The 20768-nt window shown below is 45.5% G+C and overlaps 1 protein-coding gene across 11 annotated transcripts in view; it reads right to left on the bottom strand.

The window, feature by feature from the left end:
- The window catches only part of ARHGAP26 (Rho GTPase activating protein 26), a 475560-nt gene that overhangs the window by 336303 nt on the left and 118489 nt on the right, over nucleotides 1-20768 (bottom strand). For all 11 annotated transcript variants that reach the window (XM_086412177.1, XM_086412175.1, XM_086412178.1 and 8 more), the window contains exons 2-4: nucleotides 10745-10840; nucleotides 9066-9127; nucleotides 4413-4484 (exon numbers count right to left, since the gene is read on the bottom strand). In XM_086412177.1, coding sequence (XP_086268303.1) covers nucleotides 4413-4484; nucleotides 9066-9127; nucleotides 10745-10840 — 230 coding nt within the window. The remainder of the gene's footprint in view (nucleotides 1-4412; nucleotides 4485-9065; nucleotides 9128-10744; nucleotides 10841-20768) is intronic.

The raw sequence follows: 20768 nt of genomic DNA, 5'->3' as shown, positions 1-20768 counted from the left end.
GGGAGATGTCTATTATCCTATATGGTTGCTTTCAAAATAAAAAATATATATGTAAACATTGTATTACAAGTAATAATCCCTGCTTTCCCAAAGTCACTGAGTTTCTATTCCCTATTTTACAGATAAGAAAACTTAGATACAGGAGGTTAACTTCTGTAAAAAGTTCCAGAGAGTGACAGAGCTGGAGTCGGAGCCCAAAACAAGCTGCTTCTAAGCCCACACCTGGACTTACTGTCGTAGGTGGTTTCTCTTCCCTCCACATTTCAGTGGGGATGGCTGGCCAGGGGGCTGGAGGAAGCTCCACCATGGCCTGATAAACAGGATCAAATGCACTAACTGGGTGCATCACTCCTGCTTTTGACTTTTGGGGATTCCACAGGAGATACTTTTCTGCAACTCCAAGGCTGATAAGAGGAGAAAAAAATCTGTGGCCAGATAAGGAAGCTGAAACCCCTCTTCATTTAATGATGATGTAATGTCCAAACACTCTGTGTAAGGATCCTTCAGGCACTGGAAATACAAGGCAGAAACAGCCCCACCCTCATGGTGGGGGTGTTCAAGCAGAAGGAGAAACACAGTTAACCAGGAAACAAACAGCATTATTTCAGACTGCCGCAGGTCCGTGAGGAAACAGGGTGCAGTCCCAGAGATTCTTGCAGACAGTGTTCTGGGGAGGCCTCCCTGGGGAGGGGAAGTGTGATCAAAGATCTGCTCCTAGTGAGCGGGAGGGGACTGACAAATGCAGATGGCAGAACACCCAGAGCCTAAGCGTGACGGAGACACCAAGAAACCATCACCTGAAGCGCTGACAAGCACCCGTGGCATCAGAACACCATTTATCTGGTCAACACCAAGACTCTAAGCCTCACAAAATGGGCAGAATCATCATTTACCCATTTGAGCTGGCATGTATCCATTTCTACAAATCTGAATTTTGTTTGAAAGTCTTACATATATGAAAAAACATGTAGAAGCAAGTGGAGACAAAGCCAGAGGACACATTAATCCTTCAAACAAGGAAAGGTACAGGCAAGACACTTGACTCAATGCTTTTCCTTCACAGAAATCTAGTGACTTGGAGCTGCGGTTCCAACTCTACTTAATACTCACACCACCCTTTCACCAGCCTTGTCAGCAACCCCCAAAAGGGAACCCTGTGCCAGCACAGTCCAGCTGACCAGAGGTGAGAAGAGGCCTGGGAACATGAGTCATTGACATTCTGTGACTTTCTGGCAACTTGAGCCTCCACATTCCATGCTCAAGAGGACAGCCAGAGCTTAAGGGAACAGGAAGCAGTTCCTGTCCTGAGAAAACAGCAACAAGATCTCTGGGGGCATAACTCCACTTAGATTGAGATAATGTTCTTTAGACAGGAAGGTAGTAAGACAGCCACTCAGGCACCAAGGCGATATTCACTGACTTCCAGAGGGTACACAGTAGTTGGCAAAATGGATCCAAGACAGAGTTAGGGTCCTGGTAATGATTCCTAACTCCCTACAAACCACTGTCCCTCCAGGACTCAATTCCCTGATCTATAAATTCAGGATGACTAGACCAGATAATGCCTCCAGTTTTCCCTTTCAGCTCAGAGACTAACAAAAAAAGCCTTAAGAACACCCACCCCATAGTAGGACTGTCAGGACTAAATGAGATAAGCCATGTCCAGTGCTTGGCAGAGCACCTGGAAACTGCTCGATAGAATTCCGTGCTGCTGATGGTGGTGGCAGCCAGGGTAGCGGCAGTGATGATGAGGTCCGGCACCTAAACCTACCTCCTTCTATCAAAACACCACTCGCTTTCCACGTCCCACATCCCAGGAAGGAAACCCTTCACAGCACCCACCACAATGTGCGAGATCATATGCTTATTTACACCATTCTGTACCGGGCCTTTCTCCCTGCATGCCACAGGCAAGGCAACTACATCTGCATTCATTCTCCACCAAACAGCAATGTGGAACACAGTGCCAGGCATGCAGCAGGCTTTCATCGTATCTTATAAATGAACTGTGTATATGCAACAGAACAGCTAATACCAAATGACCTTATGACAGCATTCTGAGCACTTCATAGGGGTTCACTGATTTCTTCCTCATAATAACTCTGTAAGGTGAGCACTATCATGATCCCCATTTCTCAGTTTAGGAAAAAGAAGGTCAGTAACCACCCCATGTTTATATGTGAACAGCACAAATGGGATTTGGACTCGAGCAGCCCAACTCTGAAGCCCCCTCTCTTACATCTATTGTAGCTTCACTAGAGAACACAGCTTTGGCTGTAAGAAAAATCATCTCCCCCAAACTCAGGTATCTAAAAGTAAGGCCAGGGCTAAGCCAAGCCCATAGGATCTTCCCTACCCCAAAGCAGCCATATCAGCACAAGATTGCTCCTCATTCATAGCCTTCACTCCCTGCCACCACCCCCAGCACTCTAACTTCTGCTTCTTCAAGTAGCAACAGGTTGTTATAGCAACTGAACTGGCACCAGAGTAGGGAGGAGGATGGGTAATTTTAGCATCACACGGGCAGAGTTTGGAAACTTCCACTTGGCCGCTACAGAGAACTTGCTGGCTCTGAGGTATTCCTGAGTTTGCTCCCTCAGTGGCCTAGTACAGGGATTGTTGTTTCTTTGTGTTCTTGCAAATGTACATAATTCTGTGATATACAGGTACAGTGTGGAGGTGGGGATGAGGAACAGGTATATTGAAAAAAAAAAAAGAAAAAACAAAGGGGGAGGTATGGGAAATCATCCCCAGTGTCATCACCTTGTTCTTTGACAAGAATGAGAGAGAAGAATGTGTGTGAGGAGAAACATGTTTTGGTGAGTGGCTCTTTGCTATAAATTTTTTAATTCTTGTGTTTCTCACCATCTATAGCTCTCTGAAAAGTACCTGCTCCTGTCATGACCATCACTGACATCAGCCCAAAAGGAGTGTGCTCAGACTTCCCCTCCTCCTCCATGGTAACCATGGTAATCCCCAAAGCTGAGCCGAGGGAAGAGGCCCGAGTGAGAGGCGTCTGTGCTTGGGAGTTGAAGTGACTACTGGAAAGATGACTCAATACATGGGTCTGCTCTGCCTCTGCCTCAAAGCTCTTTAGGACCCTCCAGAGCCGCTTCCATATTGGCAGGACTGGGAGGCACAGGCCCCAAGGCCACAAAAGAGAAGGTGCTCATGGGATCTGCACCAGTGAGAACTCAGGGAGGGGCACTGGGCATTTTCCCATCTGACCCTGGGCCTGTTCAAAGGCCTGGACAAAATCTTAGCAGAATAAGACTTCCTTTAAATTACACATTCCTTAACATATGATGATACAATACCAATGAGCTCCAATTTCTTCATAAATGAAAACTGTAAAATTGGATGAGAAGTGCTGGAAAACTGGAAGAAAAATCTTGGCCGTGGTCCCTCCTTCAAACTAGGGTCATCCATCCCTCTGAATAACGGTGACTGACAAGAATGTCTCTTTCACGCCCTAATCATATTCATTTTCAGAAAGCAGAGGCATTTAGTTGGGGGTGGGAGAGACCACCCCTAGTTACACTTCGGTTCTGTTTTTCCTACCTACAAGCAGGCACCTCTCAAGGCCATTTCACAACTGAGTAAAATCCAGTCTCAACAAGAGGGTGACATTGCCCAAGATCCCCTGCAGGTGGCGCAAGGGGCTGCAAGGCAAAAGGCTCAGTTCATTTAAAAAAAAAAACAAACTGGAAGAAAACCTTGAAAATTCTTTTGCTTTCATTGATTCCAATGAAAACATCTTGCCCATAGGTGGGCTCTAACACTCTACTGAAGGTCAACCTGGCTGGGGCTGTCTAGTGATTTATCACAGGGCGGGAAACCCGGGAGAATCCACCTTTAAAAAAATGAGTAACAGGTTAGAATCCGCCAAGTTTCAGCGACAGTCTTTCCAGGTCAGGGGTAACAAATGCTGACCTCTGGGTTGAAGCAGTCCCACTTTTTGACTTGCACAGCATGCAATATATATTTTTTAATTATGTGCCACCAATTTTTTAAAGCTGGGAAGTTTCGCATAAAACTTTGACTTTTCAGTTTCTCTTGAAAAAATGTAAAGATCTAACAACAAAGGGCTCAATTTCACGCACAGCAAAAGTGGGCTAATAAGAGGGTCCTCACATCCACAGGGGCCTATTTGCAACCCCTGTCCTAGGCCTCAGTCCTGACCTCTGCAAGCAATACAATTCCATGGTGTCCAAACACACAGGTTAACTACTCACGCAAAGGAGGCACAGCTTCCACCTCTGGATGATTTATGAACTAGCACAACACAATTAGATACCAGAACACCGCAACGACTGATCTGGGGTTGACCTCTCAGTCTTATTTCAGACACTAGGTGTTGTATTTTCCAGCCCTCCTGTCCCGAAATCCAAGAAGGCCTGCAAAATTCTCACCTTGGCAGCCCCAATCTGCTCCTTTCGAAACTTCTCCAAGGGAGTGATGAGCACTTCACTGGCGTTCTCAATCTGGAGAGGAAAAGCAGAGGTGTGGGGGAGGGGGGACACAGAAGCAGGATCAGTAAAGAAGCAGGGCAGTTCCGGCACAAAAAACTCCCCCACACCTCGGTATAAAATCTGAGTTAGCACGGTGCCTGTGTCACCTCTTTATAACACTTGAACCAACAGCACGCCAAATCAAAATTTAGTCATCGGTTCAAAATACGGTATTCTTCCTATGCATGAGTAAGACAGATTCTTTAAAAATAAAAATGAGAACCTTTAAAAACGTAAGCAACCACACTGAAGGCAGAGCGGAACTGGTGACAGAGTAGGGTCTAAATTTCAAGCTTCAGCTGACATCTTCTTGCAAATGCTCATTCAGCCAAGTTATATTTAAGCAGATATATTCAACCCTAAATCTAAGTTAACCCTCCCTCCAAAAAAAAAAAAAAACCCACCTTTGGTGACATAAAAACCATCCAAGACTGATTCTATGTAGCCCTCCCTACCAGTTCTGGACTGGGATCAAGACACTCGGGCCTCCTGGCTGCCTTTCAACTTAATCTCCCTGTGCTCACCCCCTCAGGTCCCGCCCTCCAACCACAGAGTCACCTGAAAGTGAAAGTCGCTCAGTCATATCTGACTCTTTGCGACTCTGTGGACTGTACAGTCCATGGAGTTCTCCAGGCCAGAATACTGGAGTGGGTAGCCTTTCCCTTCTCCAGGAGATCGTCCCAACCCAGGGACTGAAACCAGGTGTCTCACATTGCAGATTCTTTACCAGCTGAGCCACAAGGGAAGCCCAAGAATACTGGCGTGGGTAGACGATCCCTTCTCCAGTGGATCTTCCCAACCCAGGAACAGAACTGGGGTCTCCTGCATTACAGGCAGATTGTTTACCAACTGAGCTATCAGGGAAGCCTTGTCACCTGATTGCACCTCAAATGGACCAAACCTTCCCCACTTCCGAAACTCTGCATTTGGTTGTTCTTTTAGACGTTCTGTTTCCAAATTCTTGTGCGGACAACTCATTACTTCTTGCAATTCAGTTTTCAGCTTAAATATCACCTCTTTAGGGAGGCTTTCTCTACTGCCAAAGTAATCCAAAGAAACTTCCCACCACCTCCCCAAGCATTTTCTTCAGAAGATGTAGACTAGCTGAAGCTCTCTGTTTCACCATTACAATATACGCACATACACGCCACTGTCTTATAAATGCTCACTTGTCCACCATCATGCCACTCACAGAAGACTGCTGAAACAAAGGAACACTCAAACCTTTTCAACAATTAAATAAATGAATGAACTAGTTCTTGGTTGGCTGCCAACTGTGTGACCACGGGCAAAACATTTAACCTCTCTGGGCTCTAATTTCCTCATCTGCAAAATAAGTGGGGTGAATTGTTCCAGCTCTAAGATTCTATGGTCTTTTCTAAGGCAGCACGACATTTTACAATCTCTCCTTTTAAGTCATTCACTGCTCACTCGTCACTCAACTAATTATTTCAGGAATCTCATCACAACAAAGCATTATTTTTCTAAATCACATGCCTATCCATTGCAATGAAACTAACAGAGTAAATGCCAGAAGCCATAGATGGAGACAGCAAAGAACTAACCACACAATGTGAAGGGGAGAAGGTGGCAGGTCTCCAAACTCATTGCCGTTTGCCTTTTTCTCACTTTTGAGAGCATTTCTGTTATAATATTTTAACTCTAGAGTGTTTCAATACTGTTTAACTTGCTTGATTTATACTGTCATTTGGCTCACTTATTTCATCTTTTCCACAAATCAAGTATAAGTTTCAAACTCACAATCGTGCTCAGAGCCCCTAAGCCAGTGGTTCTCAATGTTAACTGAAAGCTAGGCTCACCTGAGGAATTTTTAAAATTCCCAGTCTCCAGGCCACGCTCCAGACCAATAAATCAGAAACTCTGTACCTCATTCCACGCATCAGTATCTTTTAAACTCCCCAAGTTGTTCCAATGGGCCTCCATGGGGGAGAATCCAGCCCTCACTAGATGCTAAATATACAAAAGCCCTAATTTCCCACCTGGGAATCAGGATACCCAAGTCCTTGTCCCAGTGCCTGCTACTGCATGCTACCAGTCTTCAGGACACCTCACTTTTTTATCTGTCAAATAAGGGGCTGTACACAGTAAGGAATAAGGTCCATATGGATCTAAGATTCTATGACTATATAATTTCCACTCAGTTCTAAGCACTAAGCTAATATGGGAACACAGTAGCCCCTTCTTCACCCTTCAACAACTCATACTTCCAATGGGACTCAAATATATGCAGTGACTACCAAGACACTCCACATGCAAATCAGAGGCAGGAACTGGACATTCAGAAAATACAAAGGATGGCCAGGAAGGCTCCCCAAGGAAGGTACAGCTTTACCAGGCTAAGCTGAACTGAACACAAAGTTGTCACAAGGGGAGGAGGTTAAGGAAGGGGCTTGCGACGGCCAGATACTCGTATGCAGACAGCAGAAACTCGACTCACTGACATTAATAAGAAAATTGCAGAGGCAAGCTGAAAAGTATAATCCAGTCATTATTCCCTTAGCCCAGACCATAGCAATCTGCAGAGTATTCATCAGGATTTGCTTGCCACACCCCCCACCCCCAAATAACAACTCCGCCAAGAACCAGACTCAAAAGAATCACTTCCCTTTCTGAGGCACTAGCACGTGCACAAACACACAAGCTTTGCTGTGCTTCCACCCACCACCCTCCTGACTCTGGTTCAAGAACCCAGCAGGGAGCAATCAAGGCAAACAGTGTCTCTCTCCACAGAGCAGAAAGTGACAGACTTCTGCTCTGGTTGAAGTTTTAAAGAAACACCTGCTTCTTTGATATCACTCACACTTGGGTTTGAATCCAGACTGTGCCACTTATTAACTGGGTGATTTTGGTCATATTACTTTACAGATGTAAATCTCAGTATCTTCATCTGGACAATGGGGATGATAAAGGTTCCACTTCACAGAGTCATCATGAGAGTTAAAATAGAAAATGCATGCCTACATAATGTCTTTGTAGAGCTTGTGAACTGAATTGCATCCCCTCCAAAATTAACACACTGAAGCCCTAACCCCTATTAAATTAAACAAGGAGGCCATTAGACGAGGTGGCTCTAATACCTTAGCAGCCTACATATGCAAACTAAAACCCAAGGCTTTAAGTCCCTCAAGGTTAAGAAACTGAAATCTAAGAAAATGAAACTAATCACAAACAACTAGACTTTTCCAAATAAGGAAACCACTTAAGCTATAGCCAATCAAATAATTTCCTTCCTTTGCTTCCACATCTGCTATATAAAAGTCTCTGCCCTGTGTCCTGTTGATGGGGTGCTCCTAACCATTTATGGGTTGGTTCTGCCCAATTTGAACCAATTTTTGTTCAAATAAACTTAAAAATTTAACAAGCCTCAGTTTATCAACACTCACAATGTGGTAGTACTGATTTTGAGAGATGGAGCCTTTGGAGATAATTAGGTCATGAGGATAGACTCCTCGTTATGGGATTAATGACCTTGTTAGAAGAGGCAGGAGAGCGGCTCCGACCTTTCTCTGCACTGTGAGGAAACAGCAAGGAGGCGGCGGTCTGCAAGCCAGGAAGAGGGCCCTCGCCAGGAACCAAATCAGCCAGCAACTTAATCTTGGACTACCAGTCTCCACAACTGTGAAAAATAAATGCTTGTTGTTTAAGCTACTCAGTCTATGGAAATTTGTTACGGCAACCTGAGCAGACTAAGACAGTACCTAGTCCTGAAACCACTGACTGTTAGTATGGGAAGAGAAACAAATGCTCATGGATGACTCTCCTCTGTGACACTGCGGCCTAGAGATAAGCCCACCTGGGGACGAATCCAGCATGCAGCTTCATTCCTAATATCTTAGGAATAAGAGGGAGGCCCAAAAGAGCTTCTTGTGAATGCAAAAATCCCTCATCTGTGAATGCTGAACGACATCAGAATAAATCCTCATACAAAAGATATCTCTTAGAAACCTGGAGATCAGGGTTTGATTCCTGAATTTGCATACTGCCTCTCTTTGAAAAGCTTCTTATAGTTCCTATCATTTACTAAGTACCCATTGACTGGGTGCCTACCAACATGACAGGCACTGTGTTAAGTGCCTTATAATTAACAAAAGAGAGCTCTTGGATGAATTTAGTAAGGTGAGGAGAAGGAGAGCAGGGCAGGGCACTTTCATTCTCATCCTGCCAATAAGGGATCTGAGTTAAATTCAAAAGATTTATTTCATCTAAAAGTTAAGTAATTCAAAAGATCCACCCTAAGTCATATACTTTATATACATATATGTGTGTGTGTGTGTGTGTACACACACATATACACACACACCTTATAGTGAATCTTTAGGAGGGTAACTATGTGTTTCTAAGTTACGCATGGTAAACCTTTAATATTTACAAAAGGCTTCAAAACCCAGCAAGGATGAGAAGATGAGGTTTGCTCATGAGCCTAGAGCACTCCAGTGGCAGAGCCTGGACTCAACCCCGTTCTTCTGGTAACAAACCCTGTGCTCCCTCAATGATCACACTGTCCATGACCAAGGGCAACCCAGCCATACTCACCATTCGTATCCGTTCATCTTCAAGATTCCTGAGGACAGTGGCAAACTCCTGTAAAGACCTTGCTGGAAAAGAGAAAGGGGTTGTGAGGTGGAAGTAGAGTGAAAGGCTCTTGGAAACCCTTCCAGATACAGCTATTATGTTATGGACTAAAATCCCTTGGCATGTGTAGAGGCCTAAAGACAACTCTTCCCAAGGCTCCCCTTGTCTTTTCATCACTAACCATTAAGGATGACCCCAAAATGCAGGATAATCCACTGGGAACTCAAGCTGGGGAAGGGTTTCCTTCAAGGAAAAGGCCTGCCTGTTCCTGAGAGTACCCAGGACTGATGGGATGCTGGCCAGCTCCCAGGCTGATGGGGTAGAGTTCTTCTCAGGAGTTCAAGGATTTCCTGCCCAGGATTCAACCTCTGCAACCTTTGTTGTGGGGCTGCGTCAGAACCCAACCTTTTCTTTGCATCAGAGTTAAACAAACAACGCCGCTGGCATTGGAAGCCACCTCTCTGCCTTGGGTTCCTCCTCTCTGAATCCTCAAGCCCTTATTATTGCAACACAGTTGGCAGCATAGCAGTCAGACGTAGACAGTCTCTTTCACTGAAATTATTCCAAACGCAACAAGCATTGCACACAATAGCCCTAAGGATACTGGAGACATTCATGTATTGTTGGGAAAAGCATTCATATATTCAGGCATTACAACAATGATATGTTTTCACTGCTCGCAGCTATCTCCCAATTCCCTCTGCTCATCCCCAGATTCTGATGCTCTGTAAGCCAACAGGGACTCCATAAGCATTTGGTGACTTAATTCAATGTAACTCGCTCAACTCCTGCTCACTTAATGGATTCAACCAATACACCCAATGGAAGAATAAAGTGTAGAGACTAGGATCTGGCAAAGACAGGTGTCTTGACATTGCAAATCCTCTGTGCTCAGTGGTGCCCACAGAAGATGGACAGGAGATGGTGAAGAGAGGCACAGTGCAGTGAGGGAATAAATGGGAACCTCCGCTCTCAGTCTATTTGCTAAGGAAAATGCAAGGGGTAGGTGTTGGGGCGGGGGGGGGTGGGTCGGGGGGGCAGTGAATGATGCAGACACCCAGCTTCTCTCCACATCCAAAGGCAAGGACAGCTACACAGCCCCAGCCAACTGCTGCCAGGGCAGAATGAAAGGTCGGCTTCACAGGCTCCCCAATTTTTAAAGAAGCTGAAAAACTGGAACTTGACACAAATTCAATTTATACGGTAATTCGGTTTTTAAAAATGAGTGTCCAAGAAAACATGTCTGCATTAGGACCTCTGACCTAGCTCTTCTCCCATCTCCCCATGTTCTGCTTTTGCTCTAATCCTAAGGTACCACATTTGGAATTAGGGGAAGAATGTCATGAAGCCAGCCAGAAGCAGCATGCTAGTGGAGGGTGGAGACAGGAGCCCCACCACAAACCTTCCCATGCCCTCCTACAGGCCAGAGGCAGAGAGGCAATCCCAGGACTCCGAGGAAAAGCCCAGGAGAGCCCGAGGGCCCCTGATACTCACTTCACTCTGCTGGCTCTACTCTTAATATTGACTTCTTAATTTATAACACTTACATACTCTCTGTTCCAGGGGAAAGACCCAGTGAGGACGATGAAAGTGTCGTGAACAGTGCACTTTTTACATTCTTACATGTGGTTGTGACTTACCTATACACATTTCATCATCTGTTTCTGCGTCTCCTATGCACTGAAATTTAAATTCATTTAAGGAATCTGCAAACTTCCGCTTCGCTGAAGACAAATCTAGCAACAACAACAAAAAAAAGAAAGTAAAAAATGTGAATTACTGAGATAAATCTGCTTTCATATTTACTGCACTTTTCAGTCCTTGTAGTACAAAAAGCAGCTAAATCTGTTCCTGAGTCCATCTCAGAGCACAAAATAACGTCAATTCAAAACAGTAAATAACTGTTTATAACATGAAATAGCTGATTTGCTTCACAAGTCAGTACTTCTGCTACATTTGCTTTAACAAGTCTGGCCCTCTCTCTCTTAATTCCTCAAGCTACACAGCAAGTCCTGTCATCTCCACTTGATACAGGTGGGAATCCACTTGCCTAAAAATGTCAGGGTCAGAGCCCACATTAGGATCTGTTCAGCGCTGCTCTATCACTGACCCTCCACATGGTCAGTGAAGCTGCCCTCATGTCAGACTCAACAATACGCACCCCAGTCTAACACACACGACAAATAGGCATTAGGTGGGAGCTGGCAGAAAGGGCTTGGAACTGCACAGGAGCACCCGAACCTCCTCTTCTGACTCAAGGACACACAAGGCCTGAGTTCTCAGAACCCTGTGGGCTCCCCTCAGAGGAGAGCAGCCGCCAGCCTGTCAAAGCTCTGCCTGAACCAGATAGTTCCCTGGGTGACCTCGTTCCACCACTGCCAGGAGAACAAAGCCCTGGCAATGTTCTGAGCTGGGGTAAAAAACGCACCCCACACATGGTATCGATAAAGAAAGCTCTCAGAGGCCCTTGTCAAATTTTAAAAACAAGCTTTCATTTAAGACAGTAATAAAAACCAATGACCCTTCCGGAACCCTCAGCTTCTGTTAAGGGTATAAACCACCGAGGTACCTTTAAGTGGCCTGACGGACAAGGCTGCTCGGCACAAATGTGCTTAACTTAATTCCATGTGCAGCCTTCCTGCAGATTAGGCTAATCATTCAAATTACCCTCGGACATGTTTCCCTCATTGAAGGGGAAATGGCATTATGTTCAAATTCCCAGAGGAGGGAAACATGAGGCATAACTGGCAGTGAGGTCTGGCTTTCATAAGGTACTAGGGGGAGTCAGGGGCGAGGGAGGGTTCTAGCTTCACAGATCAACAGAGCCTTCTGGAATAAAAGCATCCATGATACTCAGCACTTCTTTTTTAGTTCCTAAATTTGTCCCTTGAGGTTAGGGGTCATGCTTTTTTCCATCTACTGGCTTGGTTTGTTTCCTCTCCATGTACTTGGCACTGTACCCTGCTCAGTACGTGCTAAATAATATGTGTGTGGCAGGGGTGGGGAGAGCTATATACAAATTCAACCCCCAGTAGTGAGCTCGCCAAATCCAGTGTTCACCCCAAGCAATGGAGCCAGGTGGGCTGTCCTGCTCTTCTTGGGTCTGAGGCTCAGACCACTGCATGGTTTCCAGGGGCTCCTGCTCAGGGCTGCCCTCCCAACCTCAGCTCATATGACGTGGGTCCCAAGCTACCTATGCCTTGTGCAAGGCCCACTACTCATCACCAGAAGAAGGCACGGAGCAGAGGAGAACACAGGAGCCAACAGCCAGCAGTCTCTGATTCAGTCACTTTAATGGAATGGTTCTTGGCCAAAAGTATAAAGATTCTGGCAGAGAAATCTCTCAGGGCATCTCTTAAGATTGGCCAACCCAGGCTGAGAATATCCCCAAGAACACACATCACTCCCTGGCAAGTCAAGAAAGAAACAGATGCATCTGAAAGAACACTGTGGGGAGGACAGGGGTGCCAACAGTAAGGCAGGAAGAAAATGAGGAAGAATAATGTTTCTAAGTAGAAGACAAAGCTCTTCATACAGTGCACGGAATGTGGGCAGGTGGTACTCAGTCTAGGCTTTGCCACAATGTTTCTCTGATCAGGATTCACAGATAAAGGCCTGAGCAAAGAATAAGAACAGGACTGCTTCTCTATCCACTCAGCAACCCTCCTGTGCCTCTCCAACAGGGCAAGTGAGACTCAAGCTGGACCCTCTTCTCAACAAGGTAGAAGAAAGGTGAAAAGTCAGCCAGGCTTGGGAAAGCTCCCAAACAGGCACCTGAAAAGCCGTGCTGCCAATGAAGATTGAGCAGTGGCTAATGATGCACAATGGGGCCTTCGTGGGGCCTTCCTCGGGAGGCCCATGGAACCAGAAACAAGCCTGTAAGCTTACAATCAGAGTGTGACCCGACTTCTCTGTGTGGTGACACACAGCACACCCCACCACAGCACACCCCGCGAAGTGCTGTGGGCCCCACGAAGCTGATAAAGAGGCTGGTGCCCTGGATGGGAGATTAGGTAATGAGTCCTGGTATGGAGTCAGTACTGGGCTGTGGGCCAGGAAGGACAGCTGGGTAGAGTGAGAAGCCCAGTCATCGGAATCTGAAAAGAAACTCACCATGGGCTTGAATGACACGTGCCTGAGAGAGAACTCTCCGTGTAAAGGTACAGTGAACACTGCTGTTTCCCGGTTCAGCATCTACTCCCAGCCTTTGGAACAGCATTTCCAGCTCAACTACGAGAACCTCTCTTCTCCACTGGCATTACATGGGGTCCTGGTTCTACACACTGGTCAACCCCTTCCCCAGCCCCTGGCCCTCACCTCAACCTCTGCCGCTCCTGGATTCACGTTTTAGCTCCATCACTGACCGGCTGTGTAACTAACCCTGGGTTAGTCATAACGTTTCTAACATCTCACCTAATGTAAGTCATCATCCTCTGGGTGAGGAGACCCACCTAAGCTGTAGGGCTGCCAGGAGACCCACTGAGACACACAGGGTAAGCGCTCTGTAGGCTGTCAGCTTCTGTTCTAGGCAGGGCTGGGCTAGCCTTCCTTAATACATTAGTCCTCCCGTAACAGGACCCAGGAAGGGAAGCACAATTACCTGTACTGAGAGAGGTAGATGTGAAGGGACTGACCAAAGCGCACACGACCTCTAAGATGCGGATCTGCAACTCTACCAAGCCCTCTGAACTGAGGCCCCTGGGGCACAGTGCACTGGTCCACCCCATTAAGATCAACTCCTCTCTGTTACTTGGGACAATGCAGAGAACATCAAAAAGAGAACACCCGAAAGCCACTGCTTCTTGGCTACTGCCACCCAGACAGGGTGCTGGCCTCTTGTATAGGCGATCACGCTGGACATGCAGCTGCACAGACACTTTTTTCTGCTGCCTTCGTTCTGATGCGTGCAGGAATCTCACACACGCATTTCAGTACAAGGAGAGAAGGCAGGGAGGCTGGTGTTGGCACTGGGTGCATGCCAAGCTTTGTGGCACCCTGCTCATATAACCCCACTGTTTCATGTTCAGGCAGTGCGAGACACAGCAAGGAGCCAAGCAGAGGCAATAATATTTACTTTTCAGAAACATCTGTTGCTAGAAAGGCAGAACGCTGGCCAGAGCAGAGGGAAGGCGTGACTGGCAGCCTCTGGGGAGGACAAGGATCTGCTTTACAGAGTAAGTAGGCTCTGCCGCTGAGTGAGGAGACCAGGCAGCGAAGGGACGAGGAAGCAGCTGGAAGTCGGGGCCCTGACAGGCTGCTCCGAAAGCTGCTGCTCACTAGCGAACCAAAGGAAACTGCCCTTCTCTTCCTGGAGATGCCACAGCAGATACTAACTCCCCAGAGATTAAGAGAGCAAGCCAAGTATAATCCTTTCTTTCACTGAAACAGGTAGGTATATCCTAACTTCTTAAGTTAGTTTATATAAGTTTTACCAGTAATAGCACAAGACAAGCCATTTCCTTTTGCTCCTGGGGTAAAACAACACATATGAGCACATGAACACACGGGCTTACACACGTGTACATAATGAAGAACTCAAGTAACCTCACAGTATGTTTATTATCGGTGCATCTGATCTCCAAAGTTAGCAAGACTGGATATAACTATGCTTAAAATGCTCTGCTACTCTGTCACTGTCCCTGGACCTAGAAACTGGTCCCAACGGCCGAGGGAAGCACTTGCCACAGGATTAACCTCTCGGCTGCTTACAAGTGCTGTTCTCGTGTGTACAACACCACCAAAGTCCCCAGGCCTGGTTAATCTCTCCCTTCTCTGAAAGCCAATTATACTTACTCTCTGCACCCCATCATACTGCATTTAAAATGATTCATGAGTGATTCTGAATTACAATGCACAATGAGTGTGTAGGACAGGGCTGGACAAGGTGGCCCTCAAAACCTGTTGCATCGATCTGCTTGGCCAAAGAAACACAAGTTGGTTTGTGTAGAATGTCAGATTCTTTAGATAAGAGGACAGACATTGAGAGCCGAGAGGAGGACATGAGCCCCAGAGAGGTTGCAGCTTTCCCTCAGAAGCATCACTCTCAGGTAAAGCTCAACACTTTCAAAACGAAATCCTCTCTTCTCTCCTACCGGCTCCCCAAAGAGCCAACCACAGGCCCCTTTCTGTGTCCCTACTTAGACAAAGGGCGCCACCATTCAGCATGCCACACAGGTCAGAGACAGACACCGCGTGGTATCTTTGGCAGCAATCGCTCTCCTCAAGTCTGTCCATTTGGCTTCCTGCGCATTTGAGTTCTGCACACTCCTGCATCAACACCAGCAACCTGTAAACCAAAACCCCCATTGCCTGGATAACTGAAACTGCCCCTTCCTCGTCTCCCAACTTTGTCCCTCCAATGGCTCTCCACCCAACCATGCCAGCTCCAGCAGTGAACCCTGCAATGGCTTCCCAGAGCTCTAAGGACACAGACCAAAGCCCCCTCCCGCCCCCGACCCCCACCCCCACACCCACACACCAAGGCCTAAAAGGTTCTGCAGGATCTGGGCTGCCACCTTATCTGCTTAGGGTCTCCCAGAATGGTAAGTTTCGTAAGATTGATGACTGTGTTCCTTCATGTTCACCACTGCATCCTGAGAACCTAGCACAGTGACTGGTTGAGAGAGGGTGTCACTGAAAGAACAAAGGGAGAGAAGAAACTGGCCACTCCATAGATCATCACACTCATCAAAGGTGATATTCCCAATTTTATGCTTGATGAGTGAAGGAAAAAAAAAAGATTAGGTACATTAGGTGAAACTTTCCAACTATGCAAGTCTGGTCAGAGCTTACCACGTAAGAATGTGGTTACTATTAACATAGCCACTTGCCCTGACACTGTCCATTAAGGAAGATTCCCACAGAACTGAAGAAAGAGATGCCAGCAAGCACATAAAACAAAACCTTCTCTATACCAAGTGACCAGGAAAATGAGCTACAAACATGGTCACTGTTGGTCACAGCCAGGTGTCCCTTTTCAGCCCCAGCACATCCCCACGCCTGGAGCTAACACAGGTGAAAGCAGAATTCCCAGTGACTCTTCTCTTTTCCCATATGTGGACAAGCTGAGAACACATTCTACCAAAAACTGTGCTTGGAGAGAGGCATTTTCCCAAGTCACACGTGGCATTTTAAACTGAGTTCTATTGCTTAATTTGTAAGAAAAGCAAGTGACGTCTCCTTGTTCAAGGCCATTCTACAGCCTGAACTCTATATTATGACATAGGCAAAAGGAAACAGACCATGTTCAAATACATTTGACTAATTTCTGTGATGTGCAGTCTTGCCTATAGCTTCTGGGTGGCAAGTGACTATGTCAGGGGAGGTGTGCCAAGACTCACAGAGAAACAACAGGGCCAATCTTCATCCTGTCCCACTGATGAAGACACCCGCGAGAGGAGGGAAGTGTCCAGTGGATGCTCAGTCAGCAAATGGAGAGAGGGGCCCTATCCTCCGTGGGGGAGGAACTGTCCTAATACATTCCAAGAACCTCTCTTGGTCTCATCCATTCAAGCCTAAGACATGGAGGGGAAGGGTTGGAGGGCTGAAGTCACCACCAGTGTCCTGCATTCTCTCAAACATGGCTGAGAAGACTCGGAAAACCTCTCACCTCTCCAGATGATGATATGCCCACCACCCACATCAGTCACAACACAGCTCACAATCTGCATTCTGAGTACACATCTGCATGTTTTCCTAAGGCCATTGTCCCTAAAACTGTATATCTTAAATGAGGCCATAGCCAGCACTGACTCTGGAGAATTTATTTTTCCAACCAGAGCACTAAAGCTAATGAAATTTTCAGGGTTGATTTTTAAAATGAAATCAAAAAGAACAAAGAAAGGTGTGTCAACCTTTTCCAGATGAGGTTTCTAATTCCATCTACATGAAAAGATCATTCAAGGAAAATGCGGAAGATCCAAATTCACCTTTATGTAAATCAAAACAACTTTAAATATATTATTTATTGGATACTTTACTATGTAACATGTACCTACTAAGCAATTTAAATAATTTCATCCCTACAACCATTGTACTGAACATGTGTTATTACTCCCATTTTCAAATGGGTAAACAGATTCAGTGGGGTTAAATAACCTGTCACAACCACATAGTTAATAACTGGTAGTCTAAGAACCTGGTTCCTCTGATGCCCAAATTCTTAACTATTATACCATAATGCCTAATTTACTCAAATATTTGAGAATCCAATAGCAATGTACTCAAAGAAATAAAAAGATGGCACGTATCTATTCCATATCCTTGAGGAGAATACAATTTAGAAGGGTCTACTCAGTGCTATGGTACAGAATCCACCTGCCACCACAGGAGGCACAAGAGACATGGGTTTGATTTCTGTGTCAGGAAGATCCCATGGAGAAGGAAATGGCAACGAGCTCCAGTATTCTTGCCTGGAAAATTCCATGGACACAGGAGCCTGACAGGCTATAGTCCATGGGGTCACAAAGAGTCAGACACAACTGAGAGACTGAGCATGCATACATGCACTTAATGTATACAAATTTATACATTAAAGCAGTGCATGCTAAGGCAAAAAAATAGCCACAGAAGTGTAAAAGGGATATTATTTAAGCTGGGGCCATGGGAGGAGGCTCCCCAGCGGGGAAAAAAAAGAAGTGGCATTTGAAGTGTACTTTAAAAGTTTAGTACTATCTGAATATCTAGAGATGGGAAGAGGTGCACGGCAGGGGAGAGAGACATACAAAGGTATTCTAGAAGTAGGAAGGGGAAGCAAAGAGAGGCAAAAGCAGAGGACCTACCCAGAAATAGCAGGGAGCTCAGCTTGAAAGATATAAGACTAGGAAGAGAGCTTTGAATCAAACTCTGCAAGAAACGAATGCCAAGCTAAGGAATTTGAACTTCATCCCCAAGAAAATGGAAACCAGATTTTTATACAGAAGAGAGACTAGATCAACTTAAACACTGTTTAAGCCTTTCACTGAGAGGCTAGCCCAGAACTTAGTTTGGGAACTTCTACTCTGACGTTCCATCCCATTTCACTCAAGAACAAGCAACCACAGTCAAGAGGCTTTCTCCCTGTGGTATAACACCTCTCAAACTGGACACTGGTGCACAGGCCACCCAGTCTGGAGACAACGAGACCGTGAGGAATTCAAAGAAACTCTGCTCCTTACTAAAACCTCCAAGTTCAGGTCCAAATATGAGGGGTCAGTAGCATCATCATTCCATATACATAATAACAGCTGACTCTTGAACAAGATGGGGCTTCTTTGATAACTCAGTTGGTAAAGAATCCACCTGCAATGCAGGAGACCCGGGTTCAATTCCTGGGCCAGGAAGATCTGCTAGAGAAGGGACAGGCTATCCACACCAGTATTCTTGGGCTTCCCTTGTGGCTCAGCTGGTAAAGAATCTGCCTGTAATGTGGGAGACCTGGGTTCAATCCCTGGGTTGGGAAGATCCCCTGGAGAAGGGAAAGGGTACCCACTCTAGTATTCTGGCCTGGAGAATTCCATGGACTGTATAGTCCATGGCGTCGCAAAGAGTCCGACACGACTGAGCGACTTTCGCTTTCGCTTGAACAAGATGGGGGTTAAAAACATACAACTTACAGTTGTCCCTTCATATTCACAGTCCTCCCTTCATATTCACATTTCTTCCACATCTGCAGATTTCAAACAACCACAGATCATGTAGTAGTAGTATTTGCAATTGAAAAATATCCACATACAAGTGGACCCACATGGTCTAAGGGCCAACTGTATATACAAATGATTCATACAAAGACATCTGTATTTCCCAAGTGCTAATTAGCTTTACCTCATAAAAATATTGAGAGTTTAAGTGATGGGAAATTAAGGACTAACTGAATGACAGTGCATATCACATAGCAGGTGCTCAATGAACATTTGCTAATCAATTATCATTATGTTAAGTGATTCAGCATCAGATCTACAATGTGCAAAAATTAATAAAAATAAGTGAACTCTAATTAAAATAAAGTCGGAAGGCCAGAAGGGCAAGCTCTCATGCCCTACAAAGTTAGCAAAGCTCAAGAAGAAAAAGACTTCCCCTTCTTGCCTGGCGAAAGCTTAGCCAACGAGAGACTGTCACAACTCAGCCAATGAAAACCCACTATACTTTAAACTCTCAATTCCTCCATAGGATTGTTTACTACAGCCCTCCCAGCTTTCTTTTCCCCTCTTTGAAAAAGTTCTCTTCTCCTTGCTGTATTGGGACTCGTGTGTAGCTAACCATGGTTGTAAACTCCAAAATGCAAATCTTTGTTGATTCTGAATCAACCCACTTTTGCTGGAGAAGTAATTGTCAGCCTATCTGTGTTAAGATTTTGGTGGCTTGTATGGGGATCCAGAGAAGACCCCAACGACTCCAAGGCTGGTGAGCAAACAGATGTGGTACCCACTTGATGTCCATTGTTGCTCACTGCTTTTCTCACCAACCCTGGGGTTTAAGACTAAGTTTTTCCTCCTCTCTCCATCCAAATCCAAGCGTCTGCTCTCTTTGTGTTTTGAAGTTCTCCAGGTTTTACTTGAAATCTATTTTAAGGCCTCATCCTTTCTTATTAGGTCTTGTTTCTGATAGGCCTTATTCTATCAATATATTCAAGTACTAGCCTGACATTTCAGCCTGATTTCTAGGCTGTTACAATTCAAACTGTGCTGGTCTTCCATTCATTTCTTTTGGAACAGGGCTGCTTCACTGGACCTGTGCCACTTGAGCCATTGGCCTGATTCCTTTTGAAGCAGGAGCTATTCTACTGGAACTGTGCTGTTAAGCCTTTGATGTAACTCCTTGGGGACTAAACTGCTCTAGTGGAACTATGTGTTACATCTTTGGCTTGACTCCTTCAGAATTAGGCTGTGTCATTAGAGCTGTGCTGTGCAGGCTTCAGCCTGGCTCTTCCAGGACCAGACTGTTCCCTTAGGATTGGCTGGTATTAGGCCTGCATGCTATTTGAGCTGTTTAGGAAAGATCTGGGGCAAGAGGAGAAGGTGGTGACAGAGGAAGAGATGGTTGGATGACATCACTGACTGAATGGACACGAGTTGGAGCAAACTCATGGAGATGATGAATGACAGGGAAGCCTGACGTGCTACAGTTCATGATGTCACAAAGAGTCAGACATGACTTAGTGACTGAACAACAGGCTATCTGAAAATTACTCATTGCTCAAGAGAAAAACTTTTGAGCGATGGGAACCCAGTTATGTGCCTATTTTGAGGGCATTCCCCACACCAGGATTCCAGCCAGTTTTGTTTAAATACACAATCCTTCCTCACACGTTTATAACTAAATGGACACACCTAACAAAAGGCAATTTAAAACATCAAAGCCATTATGAGGAACTTTTAAAATCCCAAACTTTTCTTAAAACCAAACTAAAAACCATAGCTCAAAACTTTGAAAAACTGAATGAAATGCCTATTGTGACTGGTATTTTGAGGCTTCCAAACATTATTAGGAGCCCAAATTGCCTTTCTGCAAAATAAGATTTAAAAATAACTAAGACAAACAAATGATTAAAGAAATATAAAGTGGCTTCTGACGCTTCCAGCTCCTCTTCCTGAGCTGTCTCAGGCTCTGTCTCCAGGGTCACCTTCTTCCTTTCCCTCTATGCTGCCTACACCTCTATTCCCTCAATTCTCCCATACTAATTCTCTG

The sequence above is a fragment of the Bos grunniens genome, chromosome 7 (assembly GCF_055505025.1).
Source record: "Bos grunniens cultivar Pamir isolate PY7600 chromosome 7, Bosgru_T2T1.0, whole genome shotgun sequence".
Taxonomy (NCBI): domain Eukaryota; kingdom Metazoa; phylum Chordata; class Mammalia; order Artiodactyla; family Bovidae; genus Bos; species Bos grunniens.
The sequence above is the reverse complement of the archived record's forward strand: the minus strand, read 5'-3'. Positions and strand labels throughout refer to the sequence as shown.